At 33.4% G+C, this 20,648-nt stretch overlaps 1 protein-coding gene across 2 annotated transcripts in view; it reads left to right on the top strand.

Annotated features, from left to right (window-relative positions):
• The window catches only part of LOC145735183 (zwei Ig domain protein zig-8-like), a 132,453-nt gene that overhangs the window by 99,239 nt on the left and 12,566 nt on the right, over positions 1 to 20,648 (top strand). For both annotated transcript variants that reach the window (XM_081988981.1, XM_081988982.1), the window contains exon 3: positions 15,422 to 15,618. In XM_081988981.1, the coding sequence (XP_081845107.1) occupies positions 15,422 to 15,618 (197 nt within the window). The remainder of the gene's footprint in view (positions 1 to 15,421; positions 15,619 to 20,648) is intronic.

Raw genomic sequence — 20,648 nt, 5'->3', positions numbered from 1 at the left:
TAAGTTAAATTATGTGTCACTTTATAAAATAATTGCAGGTGTAAATCTTGGCAAGAGTGTGCAAAGATCTTAGGTTTGCGTGACTTTACGAATTAGTGTTAAAAAGGTTTTCGCTGTTTAAATTTAAACACTTTAACTAGTAAACATACCACAAATCTATGTGCAAAAGCAATCCCAAAAAAGGTAAAAATTACACTACGTAAATTTTAGCAAAAATAATAAACTTTGTGTTTTTTAAAAAGTGCCTTTTAAACACTCAATTTTGTTGGAAAAAGGTTAATTCCGGGTTATACAACGTTGTAAATTAAACATTTTATATTATTCCACTAGATTTGGGTATGTGGATGTTAATTGTAACATGTAAAATGTGTAAAAAATACAGATAATTCCCTTAAAGTGTTAAAGTAGATGATTTGGGCTGCCATAAGAATGTTTAAACAAGATTTCACTGTGAGTTGTGAATTAGCCTGGTAATTACACAATTGGAAATTTTGTAATCTTCCAGTGCTGGTGGTACTAAAAGCACCCGGTAAAAACACAAATTTACTCATCAAAGTATGAGCGAGTATGAAAATGCAAAATACAATCCGTCAAAATGGAGTTGCGTAGTTTAAAAAAAAAAGTTTGGTGCACCCTGTTACTTTCTGCCTTGTACCTTCTAAGGGCCTAAGTAGGCCCTTAAAAAATACATCTTAATACAATAATAAATTATTTTTAAGTTTTCTAAATTTACCTGACATTTTCTTTAAAATGAAATACAACATCGTTTTTTGACTAGAAACTCAAAATGGCGATCAGGAACGCGGCGATTTGGAAAAAATTCAGTATCTCGGTTATTTTTGGGATTTCAGCAACCAAAATATTCTTCCTAAACTGCTCTTTCCTTTTGCTCTCTTGTAAAATTTCTGTAAATCAAACCGTTTTCGAGATATTTAACTTTTTGATTTTTTAAAACTTTTGAACTTATTGTCTGTCATTTTCTAAATTTAATTATTTAAGTTTTTTTGTAACTCTTCAAATGAATGAGCTACGCTTAGTCAAAATGAAGTTAGTTTAAAAAAACGAGTTTGGTTTTCACTTTCACGGACTTTTGGACTTTAACTGTCACTTCTTGCCTTAAGGAGACTTTTTTAGTTCAAGGCAACTGTATAAGCTTAAGAAGATTTTAGAGGCTTCTGGCAACTAAAAATGACTTATAAAGGCTTCTGGCAACTAAAAATTACTTGTAGAGATTTCTGGCAACGAAAAATGACTTGTAGAAACTTCTGGAAACTAAAAATGACTTGTAGAGGCTTTTGGCAACTAAAAATGACTTGTAAAGGCTTCTGGCAACTAAAAATGACTTGTAGAGATTTCTGGCAACGAAAAATGACTTGTAGAAACTTCTGGAAACTAAAAATGACTTTTAGAGGCTTTTGGCAACTAAAACTGACTTGTAGTTGCTTCTGGCATCTAAAAATGACTTGTAAAGGCTTCTGGCAACTAAAAATGACTTGTAGAGATTTCTGGAAACAAAAAATGACTTGTGGAAACTTCTGAATACTAAAAATGACTTGTAGTTGCTTCTGGCATCTAAAAATGACTTGTAAAGGCTTTTGGCAACTAAAACTGACTTGTAGTTGCTTCTGGCATCTAAAAATGAAATGTTAAAAAATGATTTTTTTTTAACGTCAAAATGGATCACGTGACCGTTTTAAACGTCAAAATATTATTTGAGTGGTCACGTGACTAAATTTAAACGGTTTGTCTTTTATTAAGTTTTAACAAAAACTGTTCTATTATCCATTGGACTTGAAAAATGGTGTTAAATGAAATTAGAGTGTTTCCATTTCCATTTTTTGAACAACTATCTATCTCCTAAACTTTTAACGGTAAAGAAAACCGTTGAAATGTATTTTTGCAACAAAACAAATTTTTTCTCTGATCTGGCATCACCACGTAGAAAAAAATACTCTAGGTAGAGAGTTTCTTGTCTGCCTGTCTTTAATATTGTTACTTTTCACTAACCATTGTTCAAAGAATCAAGGTGTTAAAATCCTGATAAGAAAATGACACCAGAATCGTGATTCTGAAACAAAAAAAAAAGCACAAAACAATCAACTTGGCCAATATCAATCCGAGGCGAAACAAAAAGCGGAAACCGAAAAAGTATCTTTGGTCCGTGAAGGCCCCCTAAAAACGTCGTCTCACTCAATCACCGTTCCTTCGATCCAACCGAACGTGACTCGGATATATCCAAACAGGGCACAAAGCCAATAGCTGGCCAGCAATGTTCCAGATACGGTGCATTGTAAAGTGATATAAATCCCGTCTCGCATAAAAGGATATTTCACGTGGACTTCGATGAAAGCAGCAGGGGTTCAAAACACAATTTTACAGGAAAGTTACATGTGTTGCGTTAAAATGAAAATTCGACTAACAATACATTCCTCCCCTTCGTTTTTCTGGCAGAATTTGATTCGTAAAAACAAAAATGAAACTTATTTGGACAGTGACTAGAATATCTATCAATCAATAGGTGGATGAAACAGCTTTTGGCTCGTTGAACTTTACAGCTTCAATCGGTATTATTGAAGTCCACTCCAACGTAACAGAATTATCTTCAAAGCGGATTTAGGTGCCAATTGCTGACCCGCATTCCGCAACCTCAGCCAACTGAAATGTCAAGATATATTAAGCCTCTAAACTATAACTATAATACAACTAAAAGTTAGTCCCTATTTTCAAGAACGTTCAAAGTAATTGCAACTTGTTAATCGAGTCTCAGTAACAGAGTTTCTGGTGAGCTAATTACTAGATAAAACGAGTAATTCTATTAATCCTACGTGATTCGCTTTAAAAAAAAGTGGGAAAGATAGCTCAAAAACTGGTTTGCCCTGGTATTCAAATAGCTCGTAATTCATGCGAGACGTGTAATGCAAAAATGCAAGTACAATATTCCGCAAATAGGGAAAAATGTTGGCAGCCTTAACGGGATTATTGCATGCAACTCCTTGCAGAACTTCATTCTGGAAATACATTCCAAGTTATTACGGTTTGTAACGACGCTCTGGTTTACAAAAAAAAACTTGATTTTGGGATTGTTAATAGGAGCAAATTGCTTGGTTAGTTTGGATTTTAAAAAAGTATAAAAACTTTGGTTGGCTTCTGCCAACTTGATAACTTTACTCCACTTTAGACCATAAAACTTAATTAACATTTACACCTCAAATGAGTATACCTAAACTAAAATGTACTATTCATAATATACACTTTTGAAGCATCCCGTTAAAGTCTTGATAAAGTTACATCCCAGCATACCGGCGACCCGCTAAGGCACTAAATTCATGGGAAATATCCTTTATACGACCTTTCTATGTCGTCGTTTGTATTACTCCACAATGTAACGTATCTCCGAAACCGCAGGAGAGCTGGCTTTATGTTCCGTGTAACGATAGCCTCAGTCACGGTCAGATCGAACGATTATTGAATGAGGCAGGCTTTTAGGTCAATATTCCTTCCTTTTGATGTGCGCCATTCTCTAAAAGGTGATACTTTGTTAAAGTATTGGTTTTGTGCATAATATAATACAAAGTTGCTTTTTGAACGGATTTATAATAACAATTGATAACAAAAGAAGTGGACGAGTTAAAACTCTAATAAAACTGGAAAGACTTCCTTTTCAGTGAATTCCCTCTGGTTTGATTTGTTTCACTTTGCAATGCTGCATATTGAATCAGCCGAGAGTGACCCAAAGGCCTTTTGTGTCTTGTATAGGTCGAATCCAGTCACGTTCCGCCAGAATCGAGGACTTCCAACACTGATTGAGTTAAAGCAGACCTGCACATGGGCATAGAGAGCAGCCATCTGTATTTTTCAGTAGTTAGATCTTGTTGCAGTCACGTCAACCGGGACAGTAATTTTTTTTGGGTCATTTTTAAAACATAAAAGTTATTGTGTAAAACAGGTCCACAGCGTTCATATCCGATAACTTTGTCGGTCCCCCAGCAGTTTGTTGCAACTTTGCAATAACCCTGCTATCCACCAACTTTGCAATAAAATTTTGAAAAATTGCATCCCATTCAACTCTCACCATTTCTGCTAACTCGTTCAAATTTTGAAATTGATACCATTATTTTCTCTTAAAATTACCGAACACGAAGATTTACGATTAAACGTATGATTTTTTTTTTCTGGTTTACCCTGTATGAATTCAGTTTTTACTTAAATTGGGTAGTTTTAAGTGTAATTTTTCTAATCCCGTATTTCTTCCGGAAAAGATCTGAAGAAATTGTTGAATTTGAAACAAGAGAATTATAATAAACCACATTTTAAAATCTTTGCAATACATTTTGTAAACGGTCTTTAATCGCCAAACTGGCAAAAACGTCTAGAGATATTGACCACAAGATTCGATAAAGGTTATTGTAAAATAAAAATAAAAATTTTGCGAAAAATGGCGTTTGAGCGAATTTTTCATTTTTTGACTACACGTCAGGCACATCCTGCACTGTGTACTCGGATCCGTGGCAACTTTCAAAACGATCATTTAGGTCATCAGGAAGAAGAAGAAAATACCTTTTATTCCTCAAAAAAGAAAAATTTAAATCGAGTGAATCAATTTGAAGAAACGGCCACTCAAAAACCAAAAATTTTGCTGTCCCATTCCTTTTGACGAGCCGTTTATATTAGCAGGTTTGTATCTATCATTAAAATGCCGTTGTATGTTTAATATTATCGGTTACGTAATCTGAATAATTTTCAGGACATGTCCCATATTTGGTATGACCTTACAGGGTGTCCAGCGAGTCACAGGATGTTAAAATGATAAATTAATTAAAAAAATTGGGGACTACTTGAAAATTTCACATTTTTGCACCAGCTTCTTTGCCACCCTGTATAGTACAGTGGCGGTGCATTTAAGTCAAAGTTTTTTTCATCAACTAAAATCCAATAAATTAAGTTCAATGATAGTCCAAACCACATTAAAATCTATCGTTTCGTTTAGAAGTAGCAAGGTTTTAAAAATGTTTTTAAAAAATCACGCAGTTTATATAAGAATCAAATTTAAACTGTTTATTAAATTAGCAAAATAACTTTGCTTGTATTAAGTTATAAAGTTGAACGATAACTCAAATAAAAGGACGTTAATGAAACGCGTGTCAAGTCGTTTATTCTCGCTCCCAGTAAAAGCATCGCTACTTATTTGAAAATCTATTAAAAAGTAATAATAACCAGAAACTTTGGCCATTATTAAACAATGAAAACAGATATCGACTATATTGCGTGCCCTCGCGGCAATAGATTACTTTGCCCTGAAAGTTGCTCAGACCACGAGATTTCCTGCTATTCTAGATATTTGTTCTCGAGACGGATTTTTAAGGAAGTAAAATAATTAAAACGCTGCCACCGGCGCAAATTTCCAACAAGATTAGACGTTGCGGTACGTAAATTTTCCAGATTCGGGACCGGAAAGCAATAAGGCAAAGTCAGTTTTATTTTTCTCATTTGCGAAGTTTTATAGGGGCCGAGAAGAGCGTTCGAGGGCGGGTAATTTCTTATTTTTGTAATTGCGCCGCCGAATTGCGCCCATAAATACTTCCCAGGGTATGCAAATAATCGTATATTTTTAAGGAAAATTGGCGTGGGAAATTAATGCCGACGGGGAAGTGCTGAAACGACTCTCCGAATAATTTCTTTTCCCTTTTATTTTACATAGGAAATCTACGTGATGTCTTGATAGTCTTTGAAGTATCTAGGTAGTTAAAACTTATGCAGGTCAATTTAGGAAGATTTAAACACTAAATCTGCATAACTGATCATATAAGACGATTCGTGGATCATCCAGTAATAAGCTACTTTGTTTTAGAAAATTCATTTCAAATTGACCCTAACTTTTCTTACAATGAATGTTTAACCAGCAAATTGTATCAAACAATCTATCGCCAACGGAGTAATATTACATACAGCTTCCATATTAACGCACGATTAGTAAACTTGCCCATATTACCATAGTTCCAATTTACATGGTCCAGTGAATATATTTCCGATTATTAATTATTGCGTTCATTAACCCTGTTGTATGGGTCCAGTGGCGAGTATTGCTTAAAGCAGTTTGTGCTCACGTTTGACAATAATAATTCTAAATTACCTAGCAAATATTTTAATTTAATAGATTTTCAGTAATAATAGAACTCATAAGTTAACAAACATATTGTTTCTATAATCAGATTAAATTAAAGGTAAGTAAGGTACAGTGAGAAAATAAAGTTAATACTACCTTTTGTATGTTTCACATAATAATCTGTTTCTTATCCGACTTTAACTTTGATCACTAGTATATTATTCAAAGAGCATGTAATCATAGCAATTACATACAAAGATGATGTTAAATCATCGAGTTTTGTTACTTTTCAAGTATGTTTGAATTTGAATTTTACAGTTTATAGACTTCAAAAGTCAAAGTTCACTCATAAAGCTACAATATAGGTACGTACTATACTGTCATATTTAAAAATAGACAAAAATTAAGTCAGAAACAGACAACCAAAAGTTACAAATGTCAAAAATGCACTGATAAAGGTATAAAATACATTCAGCTAAAGTCAAACTGATTTTGTTATTTTTCAAGTATATTTCCTTATTTTGTACTTCTATGGGATTGAATTTGAGAGTTTCCAGATTTAGAGCAGAACAAAAAACAGAGCTGTAGCTGACAGTCATTTGTCAAAATATAACGTAATAATGTAGACATTTTAAAATTGACAAATGAAGAGGCAAACATTTCAAAACATTTATGTTTCTATTAACTGTTACGTCACTACATTTTACTTTGATTTTTGCTATATATTGTTGTTTTCTGCAGGTGGACTGACACGGGTTATTATCTATTCAAAACTAGTGAGCGTATTATTATACAGTCAAAGAAAAAAGTTTTTAAAAGCGTTTACATTCTGAATAATATTAATTTCTATTTGTCGTCAAACAAAGCTAATTTAATCTGAAAATTCCGACTGTCTTCATTTATTAATTCTGATAGGATAATAAGCATTTTCCTTTTTCAACTCCAGTTTTTGTTTAATTAAAACTGAAAAAAAAGTAATTTTTCCTAATTTTTTCCTTGTTTTAACTGGCGTTATTAATTTGCATTCAGCTTGTTGGAAAACAGCTTGTTAATATTAATACCCATGAATAAGGAAATTCTTGTTGACCGGCTTGTGTTGGTGGAAAAAAAATGTCCAGTCTAACATCTTAACAGTGAAACTGCGATTGGCAATTTGTCAACAGTACTGGGCTACTGCTTTTTCCAATTTAGGCTGTCATGAAAAATCCCGTGGCATTAATTTGAAAAAAGTCGAATTCGGGGTTAAATAACCTCCTATAAAAGGGCCCTCATATATTCCAAAGCAAATGAGGTTTGAAAATCGAAATTTGAAAATGATCCTTAAAAATGGAGCACCGATGCGACAGTGATCGAAGGAGCATTTCTGAAAATGATATTTCTTACTTTTCAGCCATTATGCATGCAAATTGCCGGTTATAATAGAGTTCACACTTCAAAGCAAAGATTGAAAATTCCCTGGGAATTGCAACTGACATTAAATTGCGTTGTTATGATAACAGGAGCTCGAAAGGCCAACACAATGTAAATTATTCAAATTCCGAGCCACGAAACAAAGTCAGCAGTTTCGAAATAGTTTTGACACTTCGGTTAAACACCTACATAAAAAGCTCAAACTTGCAAAGCTTTCAGCCACTTTTGGAATACTTTTCAAGGGGAGATCAACACCTAAAACCCTGAACGAGTAAATTTTCCTTAACTTTAAGACTGGAACTTCACCGTGCTTTTAATACTAATTACCTTTATTAAATATTGGTTAAACTTTAATGTCTGACTCGAAACTTGTGCTTTTCCACTTTTCTTTACACTTAATTAATCGAATTTTAAAACTTCTTTTTTAATTAACGTATCAAAGGTATGATATTTAAAGTTTCGTTGTCTAGGCAAATTTACTGCTCCTAGTCATATTTGAATAATACGAGTAAACAAAAAGAGGTGGGATGGCAAAAGTTTCAAATTTTACGTCTGGCACAAAGGTTGCTTCTGGCAATTTTCTAGCTTTGAGGTTTTTGAATAAACTACACGGAATTTGTAGGCCATTTTGTTTGTTAACAATTATTCCAAAAATACAAAATGGATAAAATATTCAAGTTAATTTAATTGGCTTCAATAATCTTAGAAATGCTTGTTTCAAGGGAAGTATTTTCAACTTATATTATTCAAATATTTAACTTTGTTAACTTAATTGACATTTAATGAGTAAGTGTTAAACTTTTTTTTTAATCTATTTAATTTGGATTATTGGGCGTTGGTTGGAAATAGCTAGTTTTAGGCAAAATTCAAATTTCCAGCTGTCTCTAGGAATGATTTGGATATATTAAGTTTTTAAAACCTTTTTCTCAGTAATTTTATATCGCTAGAGGCCTCTGAACTCTATCAAGAGTCTTCTCTGGCAATTTCAAATGCCAGAGGCCTCCAGAACGTTTTTTTCAGTAATTTAAGGCTTCTAAATCCTTTCAAAACAGATTTTCAAACTTCCTGATATCTCTAAGTCGAGTTTTTGAGTAATTTTGTACTGCCAGAAGCCTCTGAACCATATCCAGACTCTTATAAGAGTGCCAGATGCCTCTAAGAGTTATTTAGATTTGCTTAGACTGTTTGTACGGTTATTTGAAATTGCCAAACATCTCTAGAGCGTTTTTTCAGGAATTGAGGGCTCCTAAATCCTCAACAGTTGCTAAAAATTTCAGATGTCTCTAGGAATCATTTGGTTTCATCAGAGGTCTCTAAAACGTTTTTTCAGTAATTTTGTAATGCTAGAAGCGTCTGAACTCTATCAAGACTCTTCTAAGAATGTCAGATGCCTCTAAGAGTCATTTATATTTGCTTAGAATGTTCGTACAATTATTTGAAGTTGCCAGAGATCTCCAGAGCGTTCTTTTAGTAATTTAGGGCTTCTGAATCCTCTCAAAACAGTTTTTAAAACTTCCAGATGTCTCTAGAAATCATTTGGTTTCATCAGAGGTCTCTAAAAAGTTTTTTTCAGTAATTTTGTATTGCTAGAAGCCTTTGAACTCTATCCAAACTCTTCTAAGATTGCCTATTGAATGTTTGCTAAGTTAATTTAAGTTGCTAGATCTTTAATTATAGGTAGTAACACTGGTAAAAAGAACTGTGAAAGGAATCTTTGGAACATAAAAAAAGTCATTTTTTCCTACTTAGCCAATAATAACTAATCGAACATTTCTCAAAACAGAATTCCCCCCATCAATACAACTAACAGGTATATTATTCTAATATAAATCAGTTATTTCAATAATAACGGTGGGAATGATAACCATATCCGATGACACATAAAATATGTATTGAAAACGTTAATAATGAATTCAATTACGCAAAATACTATTGCATCGCTGAGTTTGCGGTATTTATTGATTTTATTGGTTGGAGACATTAATAAATTTCGATTAGTTGTTTAATTAGTTGAAATTTAACCTCAGTAACGCTTTAATTATATTCTAAACACATTTTGTATGATGTTGCAACTGTCCTAGTTTGTGAAAAAGTTAATAGAAGTTTTAGTTGGTTAGTTATGATTTCACTCAGAAGGTTTCTTATAGAAATGATTTCACACCAAACCAAGCTATGATCAATGTTTTTGGAGCTAAATTGAAAAGCTTCTGTCTGTGAACAATTCAATACAGCTACGCATCTTCGACTTGTACGTAATGGCTGTTAAAATCAGATTGTTGTAACCTTCTGATAATGCAAAAATAAAATTGTCCGCGTTTCGCATTGGCATAGATATTTTTGCCGCCAACACGACGGAGCAGATCCATGTCAAAAGATCAATAGCGCACTGTGACGCGTATTTCAAAGCTGCGAATCATTATTTTTTTCGCTTTCAACACGGCTCCAGTTTTCGTTTCTATCTACGCCGCACTTCATTAAGCAAACAATCAAAATTGTCACGGGTAAAAGTGCCCATCGATGGAAAGTATATGTGCGTTTTGAATTTTCGTATTGCGACCATTTATAAAAGAGACTTTCGGAATTCAGTTCGAATTTCAGTTCAGAAATATTTTGATTAAAATTTGCAATTTGATGTTGAAAAAGTTCTTAAGTTTTGGTCACTTCTAAAGTAAAATTTGATTTTGGTATCATTTTGACTAAAGTCACTATTTGCTAATCTTCTCATGGTTTGATAACTGGATCAACTCACCCTAATTCATAATTTACCCGACTGTAAAACCCTTCAATAAATTTCCCTTTATTCAAGATCAGTGCCCCGATTAAAACAAATCTAGTTTTCCCTACTTGGAAACCGGGAACTACTCCGTAATGAATCGCAAAAAGGATTTAGCTTGTAGAGGCACTACGTCTTCATAAATTCCTAATCTCGTCCTGAGCATATGTGGCTGCATAATTAAAAGGTTTGCAAGAAAGCTTATGGGTGGTTTCCTTCCTCGAACGTGAGAATGCACAGGATGACATTTTGGTGCTTCTTGGTATTGTCTAGACGTTTTAAATATTTGATGACGACAGTCTGCCAGTTTGAGTTAAGTACACCAAATGGCATTCCAGATATCTTGAAACACATTACTAATTAAGCTGCCTAAATATTCCACTAGTACTTCATGAGGTGACTTATATAAACACAAATACACGCATTACGTAAATCCTTGAGTTGTAACAGGAATGTTATTTCTTTAGTAAATTGACTTTAATTTATAACGGTAAGCCGATAAAACTTGCGCAAAGTTTGGTATAATTTAATCAGCTAAGTTTTGCTTCAGTAACTTAATTAAGCAAATTGATATCGACGATCTCTCGATGTTCTTCATTTCTATGGCTTTAGGTAAGAAAGTTTTAAAGTTTAACTTTCAATGCGCCTCAGAAAAGATACGAATCTATTTTCATACATTTATTTTACACTGAGAAATTACATAGCCAAATTAACAAAATTTTTATTAGAACGGTTTATTAGCTTATGACGTGTTTAGAGCTATTTTCTTTCTAGTAAAGCTTGTTATTAAGGTGAGTTGTCACGAAATTCGACTTTTTGAACAGTTAAAAGCAAAATGTAAGCTTAGTAATTACGAAATTTTCAGGTTGTACCGAGAATAATACACGCCAGTAGTTTGAAATAACATAACAATCCTCGACAAACTGTTACCGTTTATAAATAAATAAGTAATAGCTCACAATTCCTTCCGGATTAGAGAATAAACTCGAAACTATTGTGTGTCGAAGAGGATTATTTGCTGTAGAGTTTAAACATATTAGTTAACCAAATTCTGGGCCATTTGCAAACGGTAGTTTAGAGGGGAATTACAGGCAGCAAGGCACTTCACTCACTTGTAAATCGTTTATTGATTCGACGGACGTAATATGGAAAATCGCGTGCCCAGTAAATCTGGCAATTTATTCCTAACCTGCAAAAAAAGATTTTCAACAGCCCCTAATCCTGGGATGATTACGTGAAAAATGTACCTTTAGCCCCGAAAGCGCTAAATGATACATCGAGCATTTCTCTAGACGAGCCATTACTTTCCGGGCGTTAGGCTTTTCTCGGTTTAGTCTCGCCTTGGGAAAAATAATTTATCATTCACAATTTACTTCGCTTTAGATTTATTTGTCGCCATTATCTTGTATTTTATTTTTGGAATTTTCAACCTACCCTTCTAATGAAAGGTCAAAACATTCGTTTTGAAGTTCAGTTCAGTTCAGTTCAGTCATTAGTATGTGAATACTATACAGGGTGTCTAAAAAGTCTGGAATACCTATTACAATGATAGGTGTAACAATGACAGCTAACGTCAATATAATGTTAAATTAACTGGCAAATTTTCCTATTACTTAAAATGGTGTTTTAGAGTGAGAAGGAAAAGACTGACATCTTAAGTATCCTTCTCACTCAAAAACACCATTTTCAGTAATAGGAAAATTTGCCAATTAATTTAACATTATATTGACGTTAGCTGTCATTGTTACACCTATCATTGTCATAGGTAGGTACAAAAAAAAAAAATCAAAAAAAAAAAAATCAAAAAAAAAATAAAAAAAAAAAAAAAAAAATCGTATATCGTTGAATTGGCCTTTATGAGTACTCTTAAAATCTGAAGTAATATACAGTGTGTTAGGTTTGAATTAAGAAAGTTGGTATACTTTGTGACTGACCCTGTATACTTGCGAACCTCATTTCACCCTCACGTCATGCGCTGTTATTTACTTTAACAAGACGCAAATTTTGAGAAAAATAAAATCAGCAGTTTTCGAGATATTTGCAATATTCCAGACTTTTTAGACACCCTGTATAATTTCGTTGTATAATATCAGGGATATAGGGATCATACATAGGGCTTTTGGTAGAAAAACAACCTGGCTTTATATTCCTCAAAGTGTGTTTTTTACGAAAATAATAAATAAGCTACTGATACATAATTCATAAGAATTCCAATACACTTTTTATATAAAGACTCAAACTTATAACGTTCATGAAAAAGGAGGTTGAGAATACATTGTTTTGATAACGTTCGAGAATAAACAAATTTTGGCAGACTTTACTAAAACAAAACTTGTGTTTCTGAAAAATCTTTAAGAGACCACATAATCACACATGTTCTGGTAGTAAACCAAAGTGAAAACTTCAAAGTCTGATGTGCCAGTTTATGGAGATTTCTGTGTCATAAAGTTATTGTCAACACCGCAACAGTCGGTTATGAAAGTAAGTTTCATTACAAATTTTATGGGCAAATCCATGAACTGGACCACCTGGAGAATGTCAAACACGTAAAAACCGAAACGTTTAAAGTTGTAAACTGTTTTACGGCATTTTACTTAATGTAGTATCGTCACAATCACCACAACGTATGTGATTAGATGTGATATGGATTGGTTGTTAAATTAATTATAGTTTTAGATTACAAATTACGGCAAGGTTACATTAAATGACCAACTAATCAACAGTTAAACTATTCTTATAAAGCATAGTATACAATACTTGTAGAGTCTTAGAGGTCTCTGGCAATTTAACAGTGAAGGGAAGGTTTAAGACACTTGGAAGAAGGTTCTTAGTAGCACTTAGAGGTCTATGGAACTTTCAAAGTTGTCTTAGAGAATTTTAGCAAAAGAAGGCTTAAGATACTTGTAAAACCGTCTGGCACTTTTATGAAGGTTTTCAGTAGCATTTAGAGGTCTATGAAATTTTCAAAATGATCTTAGAGGCCTCTGGAATTTTAAAACAGTTAAGAGAAGGTTTAAGACACTTGTACAACCCTCTGGCACTTTTAAGAAGGTTCTCAGTAGCATTTAGAGGTCTATGGAACTTTCAAAATGATCTTAGAGGCCTCTGGTAATTTAAAACAGTTAAGATTAGGTTTAAGACACTTGTAGGTACAACCCTCTGGTTCTTTTAAGAAGATTCTCAGTAGCATTTAGAGGTCTATAGAACTTTCAAAATTGTATTAGAAGCCTCTGGCAATTTAAAACAGTTAAGAGAAGGTTTAAGACACTTGTACAACCCTCTGGCACTTCTAAGAAGATTCTCAGTAGCATTTAGAGGTCTATAGAACTTTCAAAATTGTATTAGAAGCCTCTGGCAATTTAAAACAGTTATAAGAATATTTAAGACACTTGTAGAGGATTCTGGAACTCATAAGAAGGTTCTCAGTAGTATTTAGAGGTCTATGGAACTTTCAAAATGATCTTGGAGGCCTCTGGTAATTTAAAACAGTTAAGGAAAGATTTAAAACACTTGTAGAACCCTCTGACCTTTTTAAGACGGTTCTCAGTAACATTTAGAGGTCTATGAAACTTTCAAAATGATCTTAGAGGCCTCTGGTAATTTAAAACAGTTAAGGAATGATTTAAAACACTTGTAGAACCCTCTGACCTTTTTAAGAAAATTCTCAGTAATATTTAGAGGTCTATGGAACTTTCAAAATGATCTTAGAGGCCTCTGGTAATTTAAAACAGTTAAGAGAAGGTTTAAGACACTTGTACAACCCTCTGGCACTTTTAAGAAGGTTCTCCGTAGCATTTAGAGGTCTATAGAACTTTCAAAATGGTATTAGAAGCTTCTGGCAATTTAAAACATTTATAAGAAGATTTAAGACACTTGTAGAGGATTCTGGAACTCTTAAGAAGGTTCTCAGTAGTATTTAGATGTCTATAAAACTTTCAAAATGGTATTAGAAGCTTCTGGCAATTTAAAACAGTTAAGGGAAGACTTAAGACATTTGACATTTTTACAATTTGCACTGTCAATGTAATCAGAAGAATATAGAACAAAACGATTTGCATTTTCCAAAGTTTATTTTTTTTAAATGTCTTTAATTAGAAAACTAGGAATATGCTTATGTATGATATTATCCAACATGTTAATAAAATAAAAACGAAAATAAAATTATCATTAATATGAAGTTATTATCAAAAGTTGGAAACGAATTTGAGTAGTAAAAACATCCTATTGCTCTGTTTATAGGATTTCTAATCTAAGAATAATTTTGCGTGGGTTGAATTTAAATTATGCAAAATTATATTACTGGAGAAAAGTTCGATTTACGTCATAACACCAATGCGATTTTATGTCTTGAAGACTCAGGGCCAAATAAATTAATCCCACGCTGTTTCAACGTCAGCAGCAGAACTGACCCATCTAGATGACTTGACAGTTTTCGGTTCATATTATTTAGTGATTGATTTGGATCTACCACTATTTGCAGCTTCGAAATATTTAGGTTAGTGCTGTTGATTGATTAGATCGTACAATTGGTTGCATTTCCGGTGTTATGTCAAAGAAAAAGAAGAGTTATTTAGCCAAATATTTGATTAGCTTATAATAAATAATTTTAGATTATGGTATAATATTCAAACACAATAAAGAACGTTGATGAACTAAAGACTTCCAGTGCATTTTGCTCTTTGCCTGTTAAAAATTTTAATGCAAATTATGGTAATATATTCTTTCAATTTAGTTTCATGTCCGTTTCACTTTGGCTTGATTTCCTTAGTGTTGCAAAAATAATGATATACCCCATTATCTAAAATCTAACCGGTTATATTTTCCAAAACACGATATTAACAATTCGAAACTTCCTTCTTAGCCGTGTTTATAAAGGCACAATGTAACTTAGAAACGACAAAGAAAAATTACTTCCGTTCTATGAACGGCAAGATTATGTTCCAAACGGGAAGCTAAATTTGTTGTTCCGGAAAAAGGACAAAGCTCCCCTAAATACTGCTTTTATTTTCTTTTCATTTAGAGAACGAGGTCCTCTATATAATGCAGGACGTTTACTCAAACCGAGAACTCAAGTAAATAATTGCGTTCTGCATTAAGAACCGACTTGGAATTACTTACGTTCCGTATTGTTGCAGGTTCTGCGGGCTTTGTGGGTTCAACGGTGCAGGACGTTTCTGAAACCACACCGGCCAGACCCAAAAGCTACGAAACTACACCTGGCAAACCTCAGAAACCATACTTCGATGAAGTAGGAATGCTTAAGAATGTCACTGCTGTGGTTGGTCAACCTGCTTTGTTGAATTGTAGAGTGAAACATCCAGGTGATCGAAGGGTAAGAAGTGTATATTACATTACTTATTAGCCATTTTTCCATCATTGGTATCCTAGTTTAGTTTGTGTTTATTTACGTGTGGACTGACATAAAAGAAATTAAAATACACAGTGCAATTTTTGCTTCTCATTAGGGTCAAATTGCACAATTAATTTGGAACAAATGGATTTTTTTAAGAACTTGGGATTAATTAATGAAAATAAAAAGAAAAGCTCCCGATCGGGGTTTAGTCTATTGTGCCGAAACAATTATTTATTGTCATCCCATTGGAAAACTTGGAAATTAATGGATACGAAGCGTTTTGTGTTAGGCCCGAGGAGAAAGGAGAAGACCGACTAAAGAGGCCATGAAAATTTACTTTGAAAAGTTTTTGTTAGCGAAATAGGCTTTGATCGAGCCTCTAGTTCTACACGATAACCTTTCAACCTACTTTATTTTCCCACCTTGTTATGTCTAAACATTTAGATCGTTTTCAATAAGAACTTGAGCCAATATATTTTCATTTATTGCTTAATATACCTTAATATCGATCGACCGACTTTATGAGACGTTAGTGCGGGTCGTCGGCATTCTAATGTCAGCCACAAGAATTTTTATGACTTGTCGAAGGGTCGAATTAATACCATTTGGTGTGCGACAGCACCAGATGGAGCTCGATATGAAGAGCAAAAAAACTCCAATTTAAAAGACCTTATTGGCTTAATAGTGGCAAAACGAGGCGTTTTTGGATCAGATAAAAATTGCTGACGATAAAATAAAGAGTTAAATTATCGTGTTAATTCTGAAGCAAAATCCGACTTTAAAACTATCTGCGTATTAACGTTGCCGAGTTGACTTCATAATTTTAACAAAATTCTAAGCACTCGCTCTTATCGCTTTCTGTGCCATGTAATCCGAACGCTTTTCTAATTTGTTTATCTCGATGCCCGACTTGGCTTAATTTCAGGATACTGTCAAAAGACTCATTAAGCCTCCCAGTTTATTTCTTATTGTAAAGTCATCTAGATAACTGATAAAACATAAATACACAAACTGAACGTACAACTTTCCAACCATAATGTTAGTTTTAACCACAAGTTTTTAAGGAAATTTAAACGGGGTTTAAGCTTCAAGTTACGGTCCTTGCTAAAGTTGAAACATCATATCGGAACTAACTTGAAAAGATACATAGTTAAATCAAAAAGAAAGAATTGTTTAGTTTTTGAGATATTGACGGATTAAAATACAAAAATTTGAGTCTTTCTAGCGGCCAAACGGTAAAAATGTACATAACCTAGAAGTTTTCCCTTATTAAGCCCCGCAACTGGTAAAAGTTTCAAAAATTTCGTTTAAATAGTTTTTGAGATAGTTATGAAGGTACAGAAATTTAAAGCCCTCTAGAGGACAAACGGTGCGTTTTAGCAAAAAATGTGCAAATAACTTAAGTTGTCGCTCATTATATCTTACAACTGGTAAAATTTTTAAAATCTTGTTTAAATAGTTTTAGGGATATTAACGGCTGGAAGTAAAGAACTTTAAGGCCCTCTAGCGGCCAAACGGGGCATTTTAGCAAAGAAGTTGCATCTTATAAAGCCCTACTACCTACCTGACTACCATTATGATACAGGTAAACTAAAAACTAAAACACTTGGCTGCCTCGTGTGTATACTGATTAAAATTTAGTATACCTACTAAACTAAGTGAATTCTGACTGACCATAATATCAATTCTTTAATATTAAGACAGTTAGAATATTGCTGTTATAAATCTTCACACTGTATATATGGGTATGTATGGTAGAAATTGACATTTTAAGCTCTCAAGAAAACAGAATTTAGTGAAGAATTACACACTGAAGAATTACACATTACAAAATTAAATTGTAGAACTCAACTTTCCAGAAGCATTTTCTGGAAAATTGAGTAGAACTTCATAAAGATAAACAAATAAGAAAAATTTAAAAATCGTATCCTGGTTAACCTAATGGAAATAAACATCCAGACATCCGTAATGCTCCGGCATTGAGCCGCAAAATTTCCTTAGGGATAATTTGGCAATTTTCCGTATCCTTTGGGGAGTTGCGTTCAGAAAAACAAGTATTACCGCGGGGATGTTTCGTAAATCGTTTTGCTATTTATTTAAGGTGCCTACATTCTTCAAGATCACCTCTGGGAAATATTTTGGAGTTATCCTTAAGCCTTAACGTCGAATCTGGAAAACGAATTCGTGAAAATGGATTTCCTCTATGCTTTTAAAGCTCTCAACATGTTTTCCATTATATAACTGATTTTAAAGCGATTTTTAATTAAGTCAAAATTGTGCTTTCTTTATAAGATTGCCTTGTAGATGAAATATTGCTATCATTTTTAAACGACCCTGCGTGTGGTAACAAAGGCGTAAGGAGGAAATTGGAAACCCCGAAAAAAAAGTGGGAGGCATATATTTCGCGCTATAGACGGGGAAAATTGCTCGTTTATTTATGGCGAGAAAGGTAACAAGCATAAAACGTTTCTTTCTTATGCTTGTCAGCTAAATCGTCACATTTCCTAAGGGAAAAACTAAGGCGTATTTCCTTTCGTTCTGCTAAGACTCCCACAGAGAAAACTCAAATTTTGATTTCTTTTTTTTACAATGTATAAAACAATTTAGTTAAGTAGCTGTAATATCAAAATACAGAGAGATATTCTCTCTAACTCACTGCTATAAGAAGTTATTGCAAAAATAAATCATAGTGACCACATTTTTAGGAGTTTCAGTTATTATATTTCAGTCAGTAAGAAAGTCTATATTTTTTCGTCAAGCAGACTATTATCAAGGTGACATTGAGAACGTAGTACATCTGTCCAATCCGCCATGATAATCCAGATCTGGGAAAGTTAATAAGTTTTGGGCCTTAATCCGAGTTTCCGATCGGAACAAATCTTTTTGCCCCTCTTGTGCCAAATTTACAGTCGAATTAGAGGCAATTTGTTTTTCAGATAGAGGCTTTTAATTTCCGGTGAGGATATATTCTGGTTTCTGCCTTTAAATGTCTTTAGAGTGACAATTTTTGCTTTGAGAGGCAGAAACGAGTTTGTTTTAACTACCACTTAGCGGTTGGATAGGAACAAAATTTCCCATCGTTAAGCTATTGAAATATACAGGATTTTATTTATTCAACCGACGAGTAAAGTACTTTCATGGGACAAATGGCAATTTTCCTCAATTTTTCCCAATCGAACACAATGACTAATTTACATGTTTATCAATTTGTATCTGGTTGATGGCATTTGTACTCTCATAAAATTAACTAAATTGCATAAACGATTCGAACATACCGTGCGTAAAAACGCTTTTATCAAACATACTTTACGTTAAGCAACGTAAAAGCGGATTGTTTGCTATAATTGGGTTATAATCATTATACAAATGAACTGTTAATAATAACGTCAAACCGAATAGTTAAATTGTAACGTTTCTGATGCGAATTTGGAGCTTAATTTACATGTTGATCGGTTTGGAGCACAAATTTGGGACTGCATTTGGGACTCAATTTCTTATGCAGCCTATTTTTGTTGGTTAGGTTAAATCGGTAATCCAATTTCCTATCTACCCTTCTACGAGCAGCTTACCTTTCTAGTTTGTAAATTATTATTCAAATTTACTTCACCGGAACACTTTTCTCATGAGGTGCACGTTTTACTATAGGAACACAGCAAGAGAACAAAAATAAAAGTGGAGCACACGTAAGCGAAAATGGCTTGTGTATTTATGATATAGAAATATGCAAACTACGTGGAGACAACATTTGTTTCTAAACCCTTTGGTCCAACTGGGTTGTTTATAACCCAATTTTTGACGTTTTATGTAAATTAACTTCGTTTTTATACATTGGAGCAAACAATTCAAGTCAATATTGATTTAAAGAAATGAGTTTGCAGTTTTCAAACCCATCATCGGTGTATAACTACTTTTTAGCTGGATATAGGGCCGTATAAAGTGAAGCTAAAACAAGACTGGAACATATCTATAACCCCCGGAGCAGTCATTTTCCTGGAAACGACTAAACTCGAATGGAATTGAAATAGGAAATACCTACACTATTTGCACTTCATTTACTGCAACTTAATCGTAGTATCAATTTTCAATTTTCTAGGCAATTGGATCCTTTTGTTTTCCTTAAAACCATCAATTATTGTATTGAAATTTATTATTATCACCACAAATAGACATAAAATAGATTGTAGGGTAAAAAGAACCTAAATGGGTGACTTACTTATTAAAAATAACAGAATGCCACGGGTAAGTGAAAGAATTTTTTAATAAAAGACATCCCTGTAAGAATTTTAGCTATCCTTACAGGGGTATATTTAATATCTAATTCCAGGGCGTCTGAATAAATTGAGAAAACAAATTTTAAAACAAGTGTTACTTTCGTATATGTACATTTTATATTTTAATTTTTTACGTTAAAATTTTATGAATTTCACACCATCAAGACATTTTTTGTGTTGTTGTTAATGGATTTAGCCATTGAATAAGTAATAAACTTTCTCCAAGATATATTAACAATACAAATTGTGATTGGTGTACGTATTATCGAGTTATCCAAGCAATAAGTTGGCGGAACCAAACGGCAAATGGAAAACTACGAACTGTCAAATGCATTTACGCCCGCATCGGATCTGCAATATCGCACCAAATTTGCCCATCTATCCATTGTATTGCGAAGAGAGCGCAAAATTACTCTCGTGGGAAATATCTCATATGGAAATAGGTCGCATCCATATACGCATGTACGAGAGAATGCATTCTTCCCGGTTTACATTTTAAAACGACGCCTTGTTCAGGATTTAAAACGTTTGTAAATACAATTTGGTTTTTGTTAAGTGATTTTTCTATCCATATGGAGAAACAAAAAATGTCGTATTTTCCTGGCTGGATTAGTGTAAAGCAAATCTGTGGGGCAGCGTACATAATCCGTTAGCAGGACAAATGCAGTTTTGATGTCCAGAACGGTTTTAAACGTAAGCGGCCTTACATAAATGTCCTGCTAACTAAATCCCGCATAA

The sequence above is a fragment of the Ips typographus genome, linkage group LG11 (genome assembly GCF_016097725.1).
Source record: "Ips typographus isolate SLU linkage group LG11, UJ_Ityp_2.0, whole genome shotgun sequence".
Taxonomy (NCBI): domain Eukaryota; kingdom Metazoa; phylum Arthropoda; class Insecta; order Coleoptera; family Curculionidae; genus Ips; species Ips typographus.
This window is presented reverse-complemented; position numbering and strand designations above follow the sequence as displayed.